At 55.3% G+C, this 18,650-nt stretch overlaps 1 protein-coding gene across 1 annotated transcript in view; it reads left to right on the top strand.

Annotated features, from left to right (window-relative positions):
* The window catches only part of ABCA7 (ATP binding cassette subfamily A member 7), a 54,416-nt gene that overhangs the window by 4,267 nt on the left and 31,499 nt on the right, over nt 1-18,650 (top strand). The window contains exons 2-9 of the mRNA XM_084614687.1: nt 8,585-8,726; nt 10,803-10,928; nt 11,750-11,843; nt 12,369-12,510; nt 13,272-13,399; nt 13,868-13,989; nt 15,981-16,175; nt 16,614-16,703. Coding sequence (XP_084470813.1) covers nt 10,863-10,928; nt 11,750-11,843; nt 12,369-12,510; nt 13,272-13,399; nt 13,868-13,989; nt 15,981-16,175; nt 16,614-16,703 — 837 coding nt within the window. The 5' untranslated portion in view covers nt 8,585-8,726; nt 10,803-10,862. The remainder of the gene's footprint in view (nt 1-8,584; nt 8,727-10,802; nt 10,929-11,749; nt 11,844-12,368; nt 12,511-13,271; nt 13,400-13,867; nt 13,990-15,980; nt 16,176-16,613; nt 16,704-18,650) is intronic.

The following is an 18,650-nucleotide window of genomic DNA, read 5'->3' as shown; positions in this document are numbered from 1 at the left end:
TAGAAAGAAAAAAAAACGCACTCGCGATGAAATGTTCTCCGAGCTCATGCTGTCCTCCCACACTGACAGAGCACAGACGAATGCGTGGAGGCAAATAATGTCAGAGTGCAGGAAAGCACAAAATGACCGGGAGGAGAGGTGGCGGGCTGAAGAGAGTAAGTGGCGGGCTGAAGACAGGGCTGAAGCTCAAATGTGGCGGCAGTGTGATGAGAGGAGGCAGGATTCAATGCTGAGGCTGCTGCAGGACCAAACCAGTATGCTCCAGTGTATGGTTGAGCTGCAGCAAAGGCAGCTGGAGCACAGACTGCCACTGCAGCCCCTCTGTAACCAACTGCCCTCCTCCCCAAGTTCCATAGCCTCCACACCCAGACGCCCAAGAACGCGGTGGGGGGGCCTCCGGCCAACCAGCCACTCCACCACAGAGGATTGCCCCAAAAAAAGAAGGCTGTCATTCAATAAATTTTAAAGTTGTAAACTTTTAAAGTGCTGTGCTTAAAGTGCTGTGTGGCATTTTCCTTCCCTCCTCCACCACCCCTCCTGGGCTACCTTGGTAGTCATCCCCCTATTTGTGTGATGAATGAATAAAGAATGCATGAATGTGAAGCAACAATGACTTTATTGCCTCTGCAAGCGGTGATTGAAGGGAGGAGGGGCGGGTGGTTAGCTTACAGGGAAGTAGAGTGAACCAAGGGGCGGGGGGTTTCATCAAGGAGAAACAAACAGAACTTTCACACCGTAGCCTGGCCAGTCATGAAACTGGTTTTCAAAGCTTCTCTGATGCGTACCGCGCCCTCCTGTGCTCTTCTAACCGCCCTGGTGTCTGGCTGCGCGTAACCAGCAGCCAGGCGATTTGCCTCAACCTCCCACCCCGCCATAAACGTCTTCCCCCTTACTCTCACAGATATTGTGGAGCACACAGCAAGCAGTAATAACAGTGGGAATATTGGTTTCGCTGAGGTCTAAGCGAGTCAGTAAACTGCGCCAGCGCGCCTTTAAACGTCCAAATGCACATTCTACCACCATTCTGCACTTGCTCAGCCTGTAGTTGAACAGCTCCTGACTACTGTCCAGGCTGCCTGTGTACGGCTTCATGAGCCATGGCATTAAGGGGTAGGCTGGGTCCCCAAGGATACATATAGGCATTTCAACATCCCCAACAGTTATTTTCTGGTCTGAGAATAAAGTCCCTTCCTGCAGCTTTTGAAACAGACCAGAGTTCCTGAAGATGCGAGCATCATGCACCTTTCCCGGCCATCCCACGTTGATGTTGGTGAAACGTCCCTTGTGATCCACCAGAGCTTGCAGCACTATTGAAAAGTACCCCTTGCGGTTTATGTACTCGCCGGCTTGGTGCTCCGGTGCCAAGATAGGGATATGGGTTCCGTCTATAGCCCCACCACAGTTAGGGAATCCCATTGCAGCAAAGCCATCCACTATGACCTGCACATTTCCCAGGGTCACTACCCTTGATATCAGCAGATCTTTGATTACGTGGGCTACTTGCATCACAGCAGCCCCCACAGTAGATTTGCCCACTCCAAATTGATTCCCAACTGACCGGTAGCTGTCTGGCGTTGCAAGCTTCCACAGGGCTATCGCCACTCGCTTCTCAACTGTGAGGGCTGCTCTCATCTTGGTATTCATGCGCCTCAGGGCAGGGGAAAGCAAGTCACAAAGTTCCATGAAAGTGCCCTTACGCATGCGAAAGTTTCGCAGCCACTGGGAATCGTCCCAGACCTGCAACACTATGCGGTCCCACCAGTCTGTGCTTGTTTCCCGAGCCCAGAATCGGCGTTCCACAGCATGAACCTGCCCCATTAGCACCATGATGCATGCATTGGCAGGGCCCATGCTTTCAGAGAAATCTGTGTCCATGTCCTGATCACTCACGTGACCGCGCTGACGTCGCCTCCTCGCCCGGTATCGCTTTGCCAGGTTCTGGTGCTGCATATACTGCTGGATAATGCGTGTGGTGTTTAAGGTGCTCCTAATTGCCAAAGTGAGCTGAGCGGCCTCCATGCTTGCCTTGGTATGGCGTCCGCACAGAAAAAAGGCGCGGAACGATTGTCTGCCGTTGCTCTGACGGAGGGAGGGGCGACTGACGACACGGCTTACAGGGTTGGCTTCAGGGAGCTAAAATCAACAAAGGGGGTGTCTGTACATCAAGGAGTATTTCAGGCAGGACTTCACGGAGGGTTCCAATAAGAAATGGTGCACCTAAGTTATCGTTCTTATTGGAACAAGGAGGTTAGCCTGGCCTCTGATTGATACATGGCTAGATTTACCTCGCTGCACCTTCTCTGTGAGTGACTGCAGTGTGACCTAGAGGAATGAGTCCCCTAGACAGGGGAGGAGGCAAATGAGTACAAAACAAATCTGGTCTATTTCTTGTTTTGACCCACTCCATCTATCTTTTACATCTTTGGCTGGCAGCAGACGGTGCAGAAGGACTGCATGCCATCCACATCTCATGGCTGCTCGGCAGAAGATGGTACAGTACGACTGCTAGCCATCCTCATCTCTTGCCTGCCTGGCAGAAGATGGTACAATACGACTACTAGCAATCCTCATCTCTTGCCTGCCTGGCAGAAGATGGTACAGTACGACTGCTAGCAGTCCGTATTGCCTGCCCGCTCACCATAAGACGGTTCAATAGGACTGACTGCAGGACTAAAGAGAATGACCTGGTCAAGTCACTCCAAATTTAGTCCCTGCGCCCATGTCTGCCCAGGCGCTCCCAGCCGACGTGGCCAGGAGCACCTTGGACATGACGATGACGGCTACCAGTCGTACTGTACCGTCTGCTGCCACAAGGCAAGGGGTTGCTGCTACTGTGTAGCAATGCCGTACCGCGTCTGCCAGCACCCAGGAGACATAGGGTGACGGTTACCTGAGCGGGCTCCATGCTTGCCGTGGTATGGCGTCTGCACAGGTAACTCAGGAAAAAAGGTGCGAAACGATTGTCTGCCCTTGCTTTCACGGAGGGAGGGAGGGAACGGGGGCCTGACGATATGTACCCAGAACCACCCGCGACAATGTTTTAGCCCCATCAGGCATTGGGATCTCAACCCAGAATTCCAATGGGCAGCGGAGACTGCGGGAACTGTGGGATAGCTACCCACAGTGCAACGCTCCGGAAGTCGACTCTAGCCTCGGTACTGTGGAAGCGCTCTGCCGAGTTAATGCACTTAATGCACTTAGAGCATTTTCTGTGGGGACACACACACTCGAATATATAAAACCGATTTCTAAAAAACCGACTTCTATAAATTCGACCTTATTCCGTAGTGTAGACATACCCTAAGGAAGGAGATTCCACCACCTCCCTAGGCAACGCATTCCAGTGTTTCACCACCCTCCTAGTGAAAAAGTTTTTTCTAATATCCAACCTGAACCTCCCGCACTGCAACTTGAGACCATTACTCCTTGTCCTGTCCTCTTCCACCACTGAGAATAGTCTAGAACCATCCTCTCTGGAACTACCTCTCAGGTAGTTGAAAACAGCTATCAAATCCCCCCTCATTCTTCTCTTCTGCAGACTAAACATCCCCAGTTCCCTCAGCCTCTCCTCATAAGTCATGTGTTCCAGACCCCTAATAATTTTTGTTGCCCTTCGCTGGACTCTCTCCAATTTATCCACATCCTTCTTGTAGTGTGGGGCCCAAAACTGGACACAGTACTCCAGATGAGGCCTCACCAATGTCGAATAGAGGGGGACGATCACGTCCCTCGATCTGCTCGCTATGCCCCTACTTGTACATCCCAAAATGCCATTGGTCTTCTTGGCAACAAGGGCACACTGCTGGCTCATATCCAGCTTCTCGTCTACTGTCACCCCTAGGTCCTTTTCCGCAGAACTGCTGCCTAGCCATTCGGTCCCTAGTCTGTAGCTGTGCATTGGGTTCTTCCATCCTAAGTGCAGGACCCTGCACTTATCCTTATTGAACCTCATCAGATTTCTTTTGGCCCAATCCTCCAATTTGTCTAGGTCCCTCTGTATCCTATCCCTGCCCTCCAGTGTATCTACCACTCCTCCCAGTTTAGTATCATCCGCAAATTTGCTGAGAGTCCAATCCACACCATCCTCCAGATCATTGATGAAGATATTGAACAAAACCGGCCCCAGGACCGACCCCTGGGGCACTCCACTTGACACCGGCTGCCAACTAGACATGGAGCCATTGATCTCTACCCGTTGAGCCCGACAATCTAGCCAACTTTCTACCCACCTTATGGTGCATTCATCCAGCCCATACTTCCTTAACTTGCTGACAAGAATACTGTGGGAGACGGTGTCAAAAGCTTTGCTAAAGTCAAGATACAATACATCCACTGCTTTCCCTTCATCCACAGAACCAGTAATCTCATCATAGAAGGCGATTAGATTAGTCAGGCATGACCTTCCCTTGGTGAATCCATGCTGACTGTTCCTGATCACTTTCCTCTCATGTAAGTGCTTCAGGATTGATTCCTTGAGGACCTGCTCCATGATTTTTCTGGGGACTGAGGTGAGGCTGACTGGCCTGTAGTTCCCAGGATCCTCCTCCTTCCCTTTTTTAAAGATTGGCACTACATTAGCCTTTTTCCAGTCATCCGGGACTTCCCCCGTTCGCCACGAGTTTTCAAAGATAATGGCCAATGGCTCTGCAATCACAGCCGCCAATTCCTTTAGCACTCTCGGATGCAACTCATCTGGCCCCATGGACTTGTGCACGTCCAGTTTTTCTAAATAGTCCCTAACCGCCTCTATCTCCACAGAGGGCTGGCCATCTATTCCCCATGTTGTGATGCCCAGCACAGCAGTCTGGGAGCTGACCTTGTTCGTGAAGACAGAGGCAAAAAAATCATTGAGTACATTAGCTTTTTCCACATCCTCCGTCACTAGGTTGCCTCCCTCATTCATTAAGGGGCCCACACTTTCCTTGGCTTTCTTCTTGTTGCCAACATACCTGAAGAAACCCTTCTTGTTACTCTTAACATCTCTCGCTAGCTGCAGCTCCAGGTGTGATTTGGCCCTCCTAATTTCATTCCTACATGCCCGAGCAATATTTTTATACTCTTCCCTGGTCATATGTCCAACCGTCCACTTCTTGTAAGCTTCTTTTTTATGCTTAAGATCTGCTAGGATTTCACCATTAAGCCAAGCTGGTCGCCTGCCATATTTACTATTCTTTCGACACATCGGGATGGTTTGTCCCTGTAACCTCAACAGGGATTCCTTGAAATACAGCCAGCTCTCCTGGACTCCTTTCCCCTTCATGTTAGTCCCCCAGGGGATCCTACCCATCCGTTCCCTGAGGGAGTCGAAGTCTGCTTTCCTGAAGTCCAGGGTCCGTATCCTGCTGCTTACCTTTCTTCCCTGTCTCAGGATCCTGAACTCAACCAACTCATGGTCACTGCCTCCCAGATTCCCATCCACTTTTGCTTCCCGCACTAATTCTTCCCGGTTTGTGAGCAGCAGGTCAAGAAAAGCTCCCCCCTAGTTGGCTCCTCTAGCACTTGCACCAGGAAATTGTCCCCTACGCTTTCCAAAAACTTCCTGGATTGTCTGTGCACCGCTGTATTGTTCTCCCAGCAGATATCAGGAAAATTAAGGTCACCCATGAGAACCAGGGCATGTGATCTAGTAGCTTCTGCGAGCTGCCGGAAGAAAGCCTCATCCACCTCATCCCCCTGGTCCGGTGGTCTATAGTAGACTCCCACCACTACATCACTCCTGTTGCTCACACTTCTAAACTTAATCCAGAGACACTCAGGTTTTTCTGCAGTATCGTACCGGAGCTCTGAGCAGTCATACTGCTCCCTTACATACAGTGCAACTCCCCCACCTTTTCTGCCCTGCCTGTCCTTCCTGAACAGTTTATAACCATCCATGACAGTACTCCAGTCATGTGAGTTATCCCACCAAGTCTCTGTTATTCCAATTACGTCATAATTCCTTGACATCACCAGGACCTCCAGTTCTCCCTGCTTGTTTCCAAGGCTTTGTGCATTCGTATATAAGCACTTAAGATAATCTGCTGATCACCCCTCATTCTCAGTATGAGGAAGGAGCCCTCCCCTCACAGACATTCCTGCCTGTGCTTCCTCCCGGTATCCCGCTTTCCCACTTACCTCAGGGCTTTGGTCTCCTTCCCCCGGTGAACCTAGTTTAAAGCCCTCCTCACTAGGTTAGCTAGCCTGCTTGCAAAGATGCTCTTCCCTCTCTTCGTAAGGTGGAGCCCGTCTCTGCCCAGCACTCCTCCTTCATGGAACACCATCCCATGGTCAAAGAATCCAAAGCCTTCTCTCCAACACCACCTGCGTAGCCATTCGTTGACTTCCACTATTCAGCGGTCCCTACCCAGGCCTTTTCCTTCCAAGGGGAGGATGGACGAGAACACCACCTGCGCCTTAAACTCCTTTATCCTTCTTCCCAGAGCCACGTAATCTGCAGTGATCTGCTCAAGGTCATTCTTGGCAGTATCTTTGGTGCCCACGTGGAGAAGCAGGAAGGGGTAGCGATCAGAGGGCTTGATGAGTCTCGGCAGTCTCTCCGTCACATCGCGAATCTTAGCCCCCGGCAAGCAGCAGACTTCTCGGTTTTCCCGGTCAGGGCGGCAGATAGATGACTCAGTCCCCCGGAGGAGAGAGTCCCTGACCACCATCACCCGCCTTGCTACAGCATGAGTGGTGTAGAACTGGCCTGCACGGGCTCAGGAGATCAGTACGGGTCACTCAGAGCAGCTGTATTTGCTGGGCTTTCAGCACTGAATGACACTGCGTATTGGTCTGACCATTGCGTTTCACAAGGGCCCTAAGTAACATCAAGGCCCTGGTGGATGGATCAGCCTGATTCCTAGTGGGGGTGGCCATGGATGTGTGTATGTCAGAGAATTCTTTCCCTCCAAGCCCCATCGCCTGAGGGCTCACCTGTGTGCTGCATGATGCATGGCATCCTGGTGGACAGGGCATTGGAATGGGAGTCCAGTCTCCTGGCCTCCATTGTCTGCTCTGCTGTTGCCTCATTGTGCTCCTTGGCCAAATCAGTTCCCCTCTCGGCCTCAGTTTCCCCATCTGTAAAATGAGGGGATGGGGAAGGTGGGAGTGCAAAGCCCGATTGGAGCGCCCTGGACAGGGAAATCCTTCAGCCTGGCCCCTGCCTTAGTGCCGCTGATGTCAGGCTCTGCAATGTGCTTAAGATTTCCTGGCAACATCATAATCCTGCCTTGCTGTGGGACCTGCTTATCCCCGTGGGCAAGGGGGAGCAGCAGACTAAGCCCCAGCAGCAGGGCACTACGGGTTGCATGCCCTGTTGCTCAGCATGGGGAGCACTGGCTGAGTGCCAAACTGACCCCATCCCTGAAGCGAATTCTGACCCCATCCCTGAAGCTAGCAATGGGGAGCTGCTCGGAACCGAGAGGTGGGGGGAAAAAACTTGACTGTGAAGCCAGCCGTCACTTGGATACTGACCAGGCTCCGGCTTTGCCCATGTAGCGATTCGAGTTGGATGGACGTGTTGACATTTTTCTGGTGGGGGAGGAGAGAGGTGAGTTTGCAGCTGCTTTGGTTACAAAACCCTTGTGGTGTTGAAACTGACTGGCCCTGGTGTGAAATGAACCAGATCCAATCACAGGGACCGCAAGGGTCATCTCGTCTAACCCCTGTTCCCTTGCTTTAACCTGGAGATGGGAATCCTTCAAATATTCAGAAAGGAGTTGGTTTTCTTTTATGGCTCTGTGTAGATGACTGTGTGTTCTGGTCAAATTCAGCTACAAATTCTGCCTGTCCCCTGGCCCTCTAAGAAATCCCTCTTACAGTTTTAATGTAATGCTGCACTTGACTTCCTGATCTTAACTGTTGTTGAGATGTGCTGACTTCCACCCCAGAAGTGAATACGTTTTAATGGTGGATGAAATTATCACTCTGCACAAAATGCCTTGGTTTACTTTGCAAGGCGCTTGGAGATAGCATTACAGAGCATAGTCTGAGAGAGATCTTTAGGGATGCAAGATGCTATAGATAATGTAGGGCAGGGGCTGTGTTTTTGTTCTGTTTGTTGTACAGTGCCTATCACAAGGGGCTCCCGGTCCAGGTACTACAATAATATAAATAATAATCATGAAAATATTATGAAGGGCTTGCTCCTGACGCCATTGACTTCAATGGGCATCTTTTAATTGATTTCAGTGTGAAATTAAATGTCCAATAGTTGGGGTTTTTAATACACTCCTGTGGAATGTCATTGGTTCATTTTATTCCCCCCAAAGCGCAGGGGGCAGGGTGAGTTGCAAACAGAATAAACTTTTCTGCTGGCTCAGCTGGAATAATCTCCGGGAAAATCAGCTCAGCGGACTAAGTCTGTCTGCACCGACTGGGAGCTTTGTGCGTCTGAGAGGTGTTACTGGCTGGCGCATCCGCAGTTGTTTCTCGTTGGGCCAGTTTTGAAAGAGCTCACCTTGCTGGGTGTTCAGGAGAGACAGAACAGCCCAAGGAGCTTGAACGTCCCTCTTAGCCACTAGCTCTCGTTCCTCCGGGTCAGGGTTGAGATGAGGGGGCTGCATGTGTGGGGGCAGGATTTGGAAGCTGGTTTGTGCCTACACAGAGTCTCCTCTGTCTAACCTCTCGGAAATGAAGCTGAGCAGCATCAGACGTGAGAGCAGCATCAGCAGAGATGAAACCAGCCTGGGTTTGTGCCGATGATTTGCCTTCACTAGCCCTTGGACTTCCAGCTACATGCTGTCAGGGTAGGTCTATCCCTGTGATATAACGCCACGGCCTGGCTAGGCCCACACGAAGCATGGTCCCTGGGCAGTTGCTTCAGGACTGGGTATGTTCAGCTGGTTTAGCAGAGGCATGATCCCGTTTTAAGGCTTCCCAGCTGAGATCGGCTCTGCAGCGAGGATCCTTGGGCTGTGGGACGGGATTTGCCGCTGTTCTGGGGGGAGGACTAGCTCTGTCTGTTCTCTCTGGCTTCCTATCGGAGTTACTGTGTTGCCTTTGAAAGTTGCAGGGCTGTTGTCAGCTGGGGTGTGGGGGAGGGTGCCTGGGAAATGCTCTGACCGCTCATCCTTGTTGCTGAGACCAGCGCAGGTTCTAGAGCCCTGTCCAGGGCACCCGGCTCTGTGACCCTGGGGCAGTGCACTTGGCCTGGTTGGCACAACCCAGCTGTGATCTTTGCTCGCTTAGTGTTGGGGCGTCCATTCCTGGCTGGCCGCCCTTTGTCCCTGTGTCAGCCTGGGCCAGTCTGAAGATCATGCAGTAGCTTGCGAGGGTCCAGGCACCGAACCATCTTGCCTGTGGACGGTGGCGTTTGCAGATTCAAAACTCTCTCTTCAAGAAGCCCTGCCTTCACCAGCTGTGTCAGCCCTGCAGGGGATGGAGACCTGCTGAGCCCACTGCTTATTGTGTAAAACCTTGCTGGGCTCCCGGTTATCTTCCCTCCCCTGTCCTGTTGGTCTGCTTCAGCGCCTGGGGCATCTCGTCACAACCCTGGACAGCGAGTTCTCTGGGGCAGGGCCTGTCTCTGGAGTCCTGTCTGTGCAGCGCCTAGCGCAGAGCAGCTTGATCGGGGCTGCGGGCCATACTGTGAAACGGACACTAATGTAACCCTGATAGAGGAGCAGATCAGCTGGGTCCATTTCCTCCCATCTCTTTTCAGCTTAGAGCCCTGCTCCAGTCCAGCCGGGGCCAAGCTGCAAATCCCCAGGCTGCCAGGGCCAGCCAGGTGCATATGGAGCGTGGGAGGCTTGACCCCTGCAGAGCCTTGTGATTGGCTGCAGAGATGCCTCAGCTTTGGGCTCCCTGCGGAGATAGATCCTCCCTATGTTACAATTCCTGCCCTGTGGCGGGTGGTGGGGGCCGTGTCACTGGGCGCCTGATAGCCCCGAAACCTTGCCCCCCCCAGCCCCGTCTTGCTGCTGAGCTGATGCTTTGGTTGCTTTAAAGTCATTCTTTTAAAACCGGCTGGTTCTTTTCTCCCTTGGCTGGGCGTGTGGTCTCCCAGCTGCCCACGTCCCCAGGTGTCGGGGAATGGGGGGATCAGGTCTGGTGGCCAGCCGGGGGCCCCCGCCCTGGGCACCTCCTGGAAGGCCCCGGAGGAGTTGCAGGAGAGTGGAGCTGGCGCTTGTCTGTTCTGCTGGGCTGCGAACAGAGTCACTCCGGGGAGGGTGGGAGCCTGGCGTGCCAGGGCCCGTGGGCAGGGTTCCCACGCCAGAGGGTCATGTTACCAATTAGCTTCCAGGCCCCTTTGTTACTTAATGGTGACTTGGAGTCTCTGAGCCGTTGCCCCGGCAACCTCCTCCCCTCTGTAAAAGATGCAGCCTTTGTTCTCCAAAGTTCCCATACAAGTTCGAGGTGCCCTGGGGGCCGGGGTGGGAGAGCGGGGGCCAGAGATCCGGCTGTGGGTGGGCAGAGCTGGGTCATGGCAGCAGGGGGAGAGCAGGATGATGGAGCTGGCTCAGGCAGGTTAGACCCGGGGTGCCTCTGAGCAATCCCCGCAACCAGCGTTCCTGCTCCAGTCTCTGCAGCGCCCCCTGCTGGGACTGAAACGGGCGCCTGTTCTCCCCAGCGCCCCCTGTTGGTAGAGCTGGGGAGTGGGTTACCCAGGAGTTCCCTCCACTGACAGCAGTCCTGCCCCATACCCTACAGTGCCCCCTGCTGGGAGAGGCTACCGCTGTCCAAAGTTTTTACTGTTCCCCATAGTTCCTCCTGCAGGGAGAGGATGGGGTAGGTGTGGCGATAAATGCCTCAGTGACTCTTGTTGGCCCAGAAGCACCTTACTTTGCATTTAAGTCGATTCTCCACTGATTTTCGTTCCCCAGCATTGACAAGAGAGCCGGCAGCGTTAGCATGGTGGGGGCAGCCCTGCCTCCATCTGCACCATGGGGTTTGGGACCCAGCTGGGGCTGCTGCTGTGGAAGAACTTCACCTATCGGCGCAGGCAGAAGGTGAGTCGGCTCAGAAGCAATTTGCAGCCAGGGACCAGAGCCCTAAATCCCACTGGGCACAAGCTGCAGGTTGAAAGGGGGAAGCTCGTCCGCTCAAGAGCAGCCCCAGGTGGAGATTGGTGGGATTGAGCCACTGTTTATGGGGCCCGAGTGAGCTTAGATGGAAAACAGCTGGGTTCCTCCCCTTCATTTCCAAGGGGATCCCTCTTCTCCTCCCGCCATCAGCCTTCCTCCTCTCATTGCCCTTCTATCTGCACACACCCCTCCCCATCACTGTTCCCTCTAAGCTGTGCACGTGTATGCATGCACACAGATCCTAAACCCTGCGCACACGGCGAAACACCGTGCGCACAAAAATTTGCACAGAAGCATAAAAATTTGCACAGAAGAAATTTTTTGTGCACACGGCCTGTCAAAAATTAGAGGGAACATTGCTCCCCATCTCCTAAACTTTCCTGGATCCAGAGGAGGGAAGCTGCCTTCTAATATCACAGCAGCTCCTGGACTTACCCATGTGAGCAGGATGGCCGGGGCCCAGGTGCCTGGGTGGGTCTGATGGTGGGAGTGAGATATCGGGGGGTGGGGGGGAAGGGCTCACCACCCATCCTAAAGAGCCGTCCATCCGGGCAAGATCCCTGAGAGGAGAGATGGGAACCCACCTCCCCTTGTGCTCAGGACGATCCCCAAGTTGTTCACTCCACATCCGTGTGGCTCACTGTGGAGGGGGCTGACCAGGCTGGTCCCCTCTGCTCCCGTTGCTGCCCCTGCGGGTTCCATGTGAATCGTCCGACCGCTCCAGGCCCAGCTCTGTCTTTCTCCAGATCCAACTCACCATTGAGCTTCTGTGGCCCCTCTTCCTCTTCTTCATCTTGATCTCAGTGCGGCAGTCGCACCCGCCTTTCGAGCAGCATCAATGTAAGTGCCGCCCCCTGCCCTCTGAGGTGGAGACCCAGCTGGCGAACCGAGTTAGTCCAAACCAGTTTCAAACCAGTTCTCGTAATGCCCTTCCCCGGTCCTTGGCTGCCTGTGGCCCAGCACCAGGGTTAGGCGAGGGGCTTCTCTGTGCACCAGGGATGAAATTCACCCTGTGCCAGGGCTTGGGTGGTCTGCCCCGCAGTGGGCATCTCACAGTTTAGCAGGACAAGCAGGGCCTGTTCTGAAGAGGACCTAGATTGAGAGGGGGCTTCTGTGGCTGCGGCGAGGGGTGGGTTTGCAGAGCAGCACGGAGGAGACGTATGCATCTGCGGTCTTAGCAGTGTCCAGTGCTGTTGGCTTTTTGCTTTCCTGGGTGCTAACGTCTGCCCCAGAGGGGTGGAGAGAGGAGATGCCAGGGTCTCTGCCCAGCAGCCCTTATGTAGAACCACAGCTGACATTCAAGTTGCATCTGACCTTCTTCTGCGGCCTTCTAGCTCCTTCTGGGCTCTCTCCCTCTCTCTACAGGTCACTTCCCCAACAAGGCCTTGCCCTCGGCTGGGACGCTGTCATGGATTCAGGGCATGATCTGTAACGTGAACAATCCCTGCTTCCAGTACCCGACGGCCGGTGAGACGCCCGGCGTGGTGGGGAACTTCAACCAGTCCACGTGAGTCGCTGTCTCATCTGCTCCCTGCTCTGGCTTCGGGCGTTACGCCAGCGGGAGTACGGGCGGCTGCCTTGGTTTTTGCCAGGCGATCTGTTGCTACACACGGCGTGGCCTTGATATACCCCCACGCGATGGGAGCTGGCCCCCCATCGCACCCATGCTGCTTGGGTTGGGAACCTGGGGCCACCCACGCTTTGCTCAGCTGAGACATCCCCTCTCCCCGCCCGCCCCCCAGCTGGCAACTTGTCGCCAGCCCAAGGGATACCGCCCATTCACTGTAGACAATTCTAGCTGCCCTTCCCCGAACGCCTGGAGAGATTGCAGCCATGCAGTGCTCCTGGGGAAACTACAACTTCCAGCATACAATGCTCCTTATTGTTTCAAGCACATGGAAGTGGGGTCCATAATTCCCAGCATACAATGCTGCTGCTGCTTTCAAGCAGGTGGAGGTGCAGCTGGAGGTGAGGATAACTCCCAGCATGCAGTGCTTCCGGAGGAGAGTACTCTTTTGCCTGGAGGAGGCATGCTGGGACATGTAGTCTTTTTGGACCACATACTTGGCTCAAAAGGGAGCATGGTGTGGGGGTCTCCAGACTGCATTTGGGCAGGGGAGCGAACTCACCGCCTGCACAGGCTGCCTCCCCTGTCCCAGGTAGATTCCTAGCTCTTCCCAGAGGCGTGAAGGGAGCAGTCCCTTCTCAGAGGGGAGCAGATGCTAAGTGATGACTTCGTCTCAGTTCCTTGTCTCTCTGTCCCTGCAGCATCTCTCGTCTGTTTGCTGATGCCCGGAAGGTGCTGCTCCATGCCAACAGCAAGCAGACCCTGAGCAGCTTTGGCCAGCTCCTGCCTGCCCTGCGCCGGCTCTGGGGGAGAGGAGCTCCATGGATGGGTAAGGCCTCCAGCCGGGACTGCAAGGAGGGGTTGATCCGATATTCTGCTGGGACACCCAGGCATTTTAACTTTGATCCAGGCCCGATGGGGGACTGTGCTGCAAAACTTGAAGTGAATCAGTCCCCCCTGCCCCCCCTTTTAGGTTTACACCAACAGGGCTCCTCTCACAGCACCCTACAGGATCAGGCCCTGTAGGTATGTCTTCACTGCAAAGGTGACTCGGGCGATTGGCAAGTGGGTGTTATAGCAGCTACACTCAATTGTGTCCACACTGGGGCTTCACTTAGTGGCGTATGTTGCGAGGACTTCTGGGGGCATAACTCCTGGTTCCTGGCGCTGCAGTTAGCTGAATGACTCTGGTTCTTTGCCAGTGAATTTCCCAACCTCATTGCTGCTGCTTTCTCATTCCTGTTGCCCCTCTCCTGGCTTGGCCTCACCCCCGCCCTTCTCTCCATGTGTCCCCCAGCCAGGCCGGTCAAGGACTACCTGAAAGAGGGCGAGACCTTTTCCCGCTTCCTCCGGACCAATGCCTCCCTTCCCCCTGCCCTGGCGGAGGAGCTGCTGGGAGCTCAGTTGGACCTGCGCATCGTGAGTAGGGCTGATCCCGGGGTCCATGATAGGGGCAAGGGGCTAAGAACCCTACCCTCCTGTCTGTGGGTGTGTTGCAGGGCCAGATCCTCCATTACCCATGTGCCCTCTTGGGAGCCAGCCAGCGGCAGTTGGCATGGGGGTCCCGGCTGTCAGCGCTTTGCAGAGTCCAGTAATGTCAGGGCAGCAAGGGAGGGATTGAGAGCAGGAAGCAGGGAGAGACGGCTTCAGCAGAGCGGGGAGCATGACGCAGAGACGCACCAGGAGGTTGTTCTGGATGCGGGAGGATGCAGAGCAGAAGGTTCTTGCCTTAGGAGTGAGGAGGGACAGAGAGGAGGCTGGTGCTGGGGGGTGGGGGTGTCAGATACATTGTGCAGTACCAGTACCCAGGCCCCACCTTTGGGCCCCCAAAAAAGTAAGCCCCAGCAGTGAGTTCTTAGGGCTGGGGAAGCCCGGTTGTTGTTTGTATTTACAGTGGGACCTAAGTGCCCCAACTGAGATCAGGGCCCTTGTGCCAGGTGCTGTACGTGCACTTGGGGGCAGAAGTCCCTCGAGCTCTGTGACGCTTTGGGGTTCGACCCAGACCAGCAAGGGATTGTGGCACCGTCTGCCCTGTAACCCGGGGCGCTTCTGTTCTGGTTCCAGCAGCCGCCGTACAGCACAGTAACCTCACCCCGGTGTTCACCAGCCTTCCCCCTTGCAGTGCGACACCAACACCCAGCCAGTTCTGAGTTGTCCCCCAACTGTCTGCCCCACAGTGTCCCACTCTCTCGCTGCACGCTTCCAGAAGTGATTCAGGGCGCTGCTCCCTTAAAGAGACCGTACCCCATTGCATGCTACCTTAACTGGGGCTAACAGACCCTCTGTTGTAATCAAAGCACTGAATCGGCTTATAGTGGAAGTAAAATAAGTCCTATTAAGCAAAAAGTCATAGGGTTAAGTGTTACCAAGAGTAAGAAATAAAGATAGGAAGGGTGACGAGCAAACAAAAGTAGCAACACGCTGCGAAGACTAAAACCTGATGTCACAAACGAGAGTCTCTTGTTCCAAGGCGTGTTTCTCACCACGTCTCTTCCCCAGCCTGGCTGGCCAGACCCCTTCACAGGTCTCAATGTGCCTCTGTCTCCTCCGGTGAAGGAGGCCAAAGGGGCTTGTTCGCTCCGCTAATAGTGTCCCAAAGTTCGTCGACCGTGCTTCAAGAGGCAGGAAGGCGGCTTCCTGCGGGTGCTATCTCCATCCCCCAGCGAGACTAAGTGTCCGTCTGCCCCCACTTGCAAACCGGGCTCATCTTTGTCTTTGGTCTCCCCTGGCTTAATTGACATTGGAGACGCAGTCACACAGATGGAACCACATTCCTTTGTCAGGAACAGGTGTGGCCCAGTACAGGTTAAGCTCCCTTGTCCAGCACCGATCTATAAAGTCCTTTGTGGGTTTACCCTCCAGACGTCACGGCAGAATGTTAATGATCAGTGAGTTATTGGTTTTCTAGGGATATATCCCATCCACCTTTGGGGTATGTATCATGACAACGGGGGGCCGACTGGCACTGGGGTGCTCACAGTGTAAACAGACAAAGGAGGGATCGTTGTCCCCATTTTACAGAAGGGCAACAGGGAGGTTAGGTGACGAACCCAAGATCACCCAGGGAATCTGTGGCAGTGCTGGAAAATAAACCCAGCTCTCCCAGGCCGGCGTGTTGACCACAAGCCTGGCCTCCCTTCCCCAGTCTCTGCCCAAACAGCCTCATGTGCTGAGCTGCTGTTGCTTCCAGGGGTGCTGTGCTGGAGGCTGGAGCTAGGGGAAGGCCTGTCGCAGTGGTCCGCAGGCTGCCCAGGTCAGGACAGAAGGTGGCACGCTGGAGCCTGTGGTCTCCGCCGGCCGTGCGGCCGGACTGAAGCTGAGGATGGCTGCAGGCCCCTACGGGGGCGTCTGACTGGGAGGGCTGTCCACTGCTTCTCTGGCTACCGGGGCGCTCTCGTCTCCCCCTGCAGCTCTCCCTTGCCGCCACCGGCATGCCGCTGAAGGCCATCGTCTGCAACGCCTCCGTGCTGGCGGAGTTCCTGGTGGCAGCAGAGGCGAGCTCCGGGGAGCGACTGCAGGGGCGGCTCTGTGCTCTGCCAGCGCCCACCCTCCAGGCCATGGAGCGCAGCTTCCTCTCGCAAGCGGATTTCTCCCAAGTCTTGGCGGTAGGGGGCTGTGGGGGGCTGCCGGAGCCGTGGGGCTGGGGCTTCTATCGGCAGATGTCTCCAAACTGTGGAGAAGGGACCCCCTGTCCACTCCACACCTGCCCCTGGGAGCCAATGGGAACTTGAGTGGGAGCGGGGCTAGGTTCTCTGGGTGCGTCCGGAGCTGGGTGCCAGGTGGCTGTGGAAGGAGCCGGCTCTCGGCACTGAAGTTCACGGTCTGGGTCGGGGATCAGGGTGTGTGATGGGGGCTCCATCCCTGTGCTGCCAGGCTGGTTCATCCTCTCCCCATTCCGGAGCTAGATCTGCCCCTGGCTTAGGCTGGGGGATTGTGTCTGAGATGGGGCCACCCAGGCCCATAGCCCCTTGCAGCCCCAGTGAGCTGTCTAGCTGAGTTGCCAGGAGCCCCTTAGGGGGTCTGACTCTTCTGCCCTCTCACAGGAGCAGCTGAGCTCCAAATCGGACGACGTGGTGAGCGCCGTGGAGACCCTGGTCACTTTCCTCCAGGGCGCCGAGATGCTCGCGAAGGAGGTAACGGAATCCCTGCTGGCCCCAGGTCTGCACTGCTCCCAGCACCTCCCCTGCCCTACAGCCCCGCTGGGACCCAGGGCCTGATGTTTGGGGGACGACTCCCCGGTCAGCGTTTCTATAGGCAGACTCCTCTCCTGGCGCCATGCAGCAACGCTTGTGACCAATGACAAGTCTCCCCTCCACAGACAGGGTTCAAAGCATAGGAGCCTGTCATCCGCTGATCATGGTTAGGTGTACCTGCTAGGGTAGAAAGAGGGATAGGCTTCCCGAACTTCTTATTAGCCCAGGGCTGTGCAGCTCAGTGCACCAGCTGGGCTTCCACGTTCCCACTGCTGGGCCCCCTGCCAGCTCCTTGTGCGATGCCAGCCAGACAAGGAGTTTCCCCCGGCACGCAGATCCCAGGATTGTCCAAGCCCGGTGGAGCTGCTGGGAAAATCTCTCTGCTCTTTTCCACCCCCTCGTGTCTGTGAACGAAACGAAACCTGAATATCGTGGTGGCTTTCCCCTTTTCCTCTCTTCCCCCCCCTCCCTCCCCACTGGAAAAGAGAGGTGGGGAAAGGAAGGGGGAACCATTAAAAAAAACAAACCCCACCCATGGCAAACTATTCCAGTTTTGGGAACTGAACAATTGGGGGATTTCGTAGCCGGGGGAGGGGCGGGGGGGGGCGAATGTTTTGGCTGAAATGAAAATGTTCTTTGTGGTAGAAAAAAACCTTTTTCACCCACCCCTACAATGTTTAGGTGATTAGGCAGTGGGTGCAACCGGGGCTGTGGTGCCTATTTGATCTGCCCCAAACCAGAGGGACCTCCCCTCTAGGGGCAGTTCAGTCTCCTTGTGCCAGTCAAAACGCGGCCTCCCAACAAAGGGGCCTGTTTGTGCCAGCCGTATTGGTGAGGGCACCCGGGAACTGCGCTAAGGCCCACCAACTCCTGTTACGGAGTACCAATGGGGCACATACCTCACCACCACCTCCCACCCCCCCTCCACTGCCCCCATCATTCCCCCCCCCCGCCCATCTCTGCACCAAAGCTGCAGCTGCCTCTGGATGGCTGCTCCCAGGGGTGCCGGTACCCCAGCACGGAGCACCCAGGGTCTCAGCTGCATGCACGGTGGCCCTAGCTGTGAGTACCCAGCGAGCAGGGAAGGATGGGACCTGGACCCAGGCAGTGCTGGCATGACCCCTAATCCTCTCCAGTGGCAGCTGAGCAGGGATATCGATGTGGGGTGCCTCTCTTACCCAGAGCTCTCCTAAAACAGCTAAATTCTCCTGCTGTAAACCCTCAGAAGCCTCTTGGAGAAGAGCCTGGCTGGGATATTGGTGCCGAGGGTGGGGAAAGTGGCTTTGGGGCAGAGCTGGGCTTCAGATCTCTTTTCTGGATCCTGTCCCTGCTTTCACCCAGACCTTGCAAGAGCATTGTTACTAGGGAGACAGCGTGGTCTAGTGGCTGGGACTTGGGTGACCTGGGTGCTGCCAGTGACCCCAGGCGAGTCATTGCCCTGCTGTGTGCCTCAGTTTCCCCTTGTGCCCTTTGGTTGTTGAGATCGTAAACTGTCTATGGCAGGGATTGTCTCTCACGATGCCAAAGATATGGGCACAGGAGGGATCCCTGGGGGACATGATCCTTTCCCCTTCCTTCTTATTGCCGGCTTCCCAGGCCCTGCTTTGCCCAGCCCCATGGGGATGGTCCCCAGTGTGCTCCCTGCTCAGGGCCTCTTCGGGCTGCGGGCAGGCCAAGGGGCACATCTCTGCCAATGACGTTAATGTCCATTAGGCGCTAGCGGGAAGGGGGAGGAATGTTACCCCAGGTTAATCCCGGTCTCTATAATGGGGGGGAGGAGCCTGGCTGGGATTGGGGTGGGGCCTGTCCCCCCCGCACACACATGGGCCTGGGGGGGCCCTGGGAGCTGGGTACCTGTCCCGCGGTCTCAGCCCACCGTGCCCAGCA

Source organism: Lepidochelys olivacea (genome assembly GCF_965140295.1).
Source record: "Lepidochelys olivacea isolate rLepOli2 genome assembly, chromosome: 25".
Lineage (NCBI taxonomy): Eukaryota > Metazoa > Chordata > Testudines > Cheloniidae > Lepidochelys > Lepidochelys olivacea.
The sequence above is the reverse complement of the archived record's forward strand: the minus strand, read 5'-3'. Positions and strand labels throughout refer to the sequence as shown.